The following is a 2,238-nucleotide window of genomic DNA, read 5'->3' as shown; positions in this document are numbered from 1 at the left end:
TGTCAGTGTGGGGGTGGAGGGAGAGGGGATATGGGGGTGTCAGTGTGGGGCAGGGGGAAGGGGTGGAGATGTGGGGGAGGGGGAAGAGGTGGAGACGTGGGGGGATGTTAGTGTGGGTGAGAGTTGTGGGGGGTGTCAGTGTGTGTGGGGGGGAAGGGGGTCCACGTTGCGCGCGCCGGGCGGGTGAACGGCGTCCGCGCGCAGCCCGCGGCCCCGCCCCTCGGCTTGCGGCGGGGACGCGCGGCCGGGTACGCGCCTGGGCTGCAGCGAGCGGCCGGGCTCGGTGTGTGGCCGCTGCCGGGCGGGGAGCGGCGCGGAGCGGACAGGGCGGGGCCCGGCCCGGGCACCATGTGGGGCGGCCTGGCCCTGCTGATGCTGCTGGTGGCGGCGGCGGCCCGGGGGGAGCGGCACTCGGTGGCGTGGGGCAGCGGCAACCCGCGGTGAGTGGGGCCGGAGGGGAGGGAGAGGTGATGAGGTGGGGGGAGGAGAGGGAGAGAGTGAGGGGAGAAGGGTGAAGGGAATGACAGAGTGAGGATGAAGGTGAAGGGTATGAGGGGAGGGTGAAGGGGATGAGATGCAGAGAGGGGATGTGGTGAGCTAGGTAGTATGAGGAAGGAGGGGAGGGGAGAAGTAGGGGAGGATAATGGGAGAGGTAGGGGAGGGTGGGAGAGGTAGGGATGGAGGGGGAGAGGTAGGGATGGAGCGGAGGGTGGGAGAGGTAAGAATGGAGGGGGAGGGTGGGAGAGGTAGGGATGGAGGGGGAAGGTGGGAGAAGTAAGGATGCAGGGGAGAGTGGAGAGGGTGGGAGAGGTACTGATGGAGTGGAGAGTGGAAGGATGGAGGGGAGGGTGGGAGAGGTACTGATGGGATGGAGGGGAGGTAGGGATGGAGGGGAGGTAGGGATGGAGGGGAGGTAGGGATGGAGGGGAGGTAGGGATGGAGGGGAGGTAGGGATGGAGGGGAGGTAGGGATGGAGGGGAGGTAGGGATGGAGGGGAGGTAGGGATGGAGGGGAGGTAGGGATGGAGGGGAGGTAGGGATGGAGGGGAGGTAGGGATGGAGGGGAGGTAGGGATGGAGGGGAGGTAGGGAGAGGTAGGGTTGGAGGGGAGAGTGGAGGGATGGAGTTTGCTGGGAAGGGAGATTCAGGGGAAGGTGAGAAAGAAGGGGAAAAAGGAACAAAGGGAAAGGATGAGAGAAAAAGGAGGGACTGAGTGGGATAGGAAAGTTGAGAGGTGGAGTTCTGGCAGGAGAACAAAATTGGGGATGGGGAGAAGGAAGAGAGAGGGAGTGGGTTGGATGGAATGGGAGATGCTGGGTGACATCTGTGGTGGTGGGGCAGGAAATGATCACGGTTCTCCTGCTTCATTCCCAAGACCTCACCCATCATCTCACCCACCCCCCCTCCACCAACACCCCCCACCCCCCTCCACCAACAACCCCCACCCCCCTCCACCAACAACCCCCACCCCCCTCCACCAACAACCCCCACCCCCTCTCCACCAACAACCCCCACCCCCTCTCCACCAACAACCCCCACCCATCATCTCACCCACCCCCCACCAGCACTAACTGCCCACCCATCATCTCACACTCCATCTCCAGCCCCAACCCCTCTTGTCCCATTACTCTATTCACCACCTCTTCTCACTTCATGTCTCCATTCATCTCCCTCCCATCTCATTGTCTCTTCCCTCCTCATTCTCCTCACCTCCCCCTCCTCTTTCCTCCCATCTGCTTCCCTCTCAACATCCCTCCCTTCTGCTTCCCTCTCAACATCCCTCCCTTCTTGATATCTCTCCCCTCATCCTTCCTTGACATTTCTCCCCATTTCTCCTTCCCTGACATCTCTCCCTTCATTCCTCCCTTCCCTCATCCCTCCCACTATCCATCTCCTCCCCCACTATCCACCTCTCCCCTTCTCCCCCCTCTCTCCTCCCCAAATTGACCACTCCTATTATTATGATGTCTGGATATATTTATTGGATGGGACCATTTTGGCACCTTGGAAAGTTCTCCTTCAAAGAGTTTGAATTGATTTCGAGCGTTTCTCATCTGCTCTGTGGGAATGTTGTATTAATTTCTGCCTGAACCGATTATTTTGAGCGAATAAACTCAAGCCATAATGCTTATTTCCCCCCCTCCCCCTCCATCTCTCCCTGACCCCTTCATCCAGGCTTCCAGACAGTAGCTGTTAAATCTTAACAGTAATCCAGTGGTTCTGTTAACAGTCGTTGAAA

The 2,238-nt window shown here is 59.9% G+C and overlaps 1 protein-coding gene across 1 annotated transcript in view; it reads left to right on the top strand.

Annotated features, from left to right (window-relative positions):
• The first annotated feature begins 314 nt into the window (after positions 1 to 314).
• LOC138762872 (ephrin-A3-like) overlaps positions 315 to 2,238 on the top strand; it is a 32,430-nt gene continuing 30,506 nt past the window's right edge. Inside the window, exon 1 of the mRNA XM_069936390.1 lies at positions 315 to 440. Within this exon, the coding sequence (XP_069792491.1) occupies positions 349 to 440 (92 nt within the window). The 5' untranslated portion in view covers positions 315 to 348. The remainder of the gene's footprint in view (positions 441 to 2,238) is intronic.

Source organism: Narcine bancroftii, chromosome 5 (assembly GCF_036971445.1).
Source record: "Narcine bancroftii isolate sNarBan1 chromosome 5, sNarBan1.hap1, whole genome shotgun sequence".
Classification (NCBI taxonomy): domain Eukaryota; kingdom Metazoa; phylum Chordata; class Chondrichthyes; order Torpediniformes; family Narcinidae; genus Narcine; species Narcine bancroftii.
This window is presented reverse-complemented; position numbering and strand designations above follow the sequence as displayed.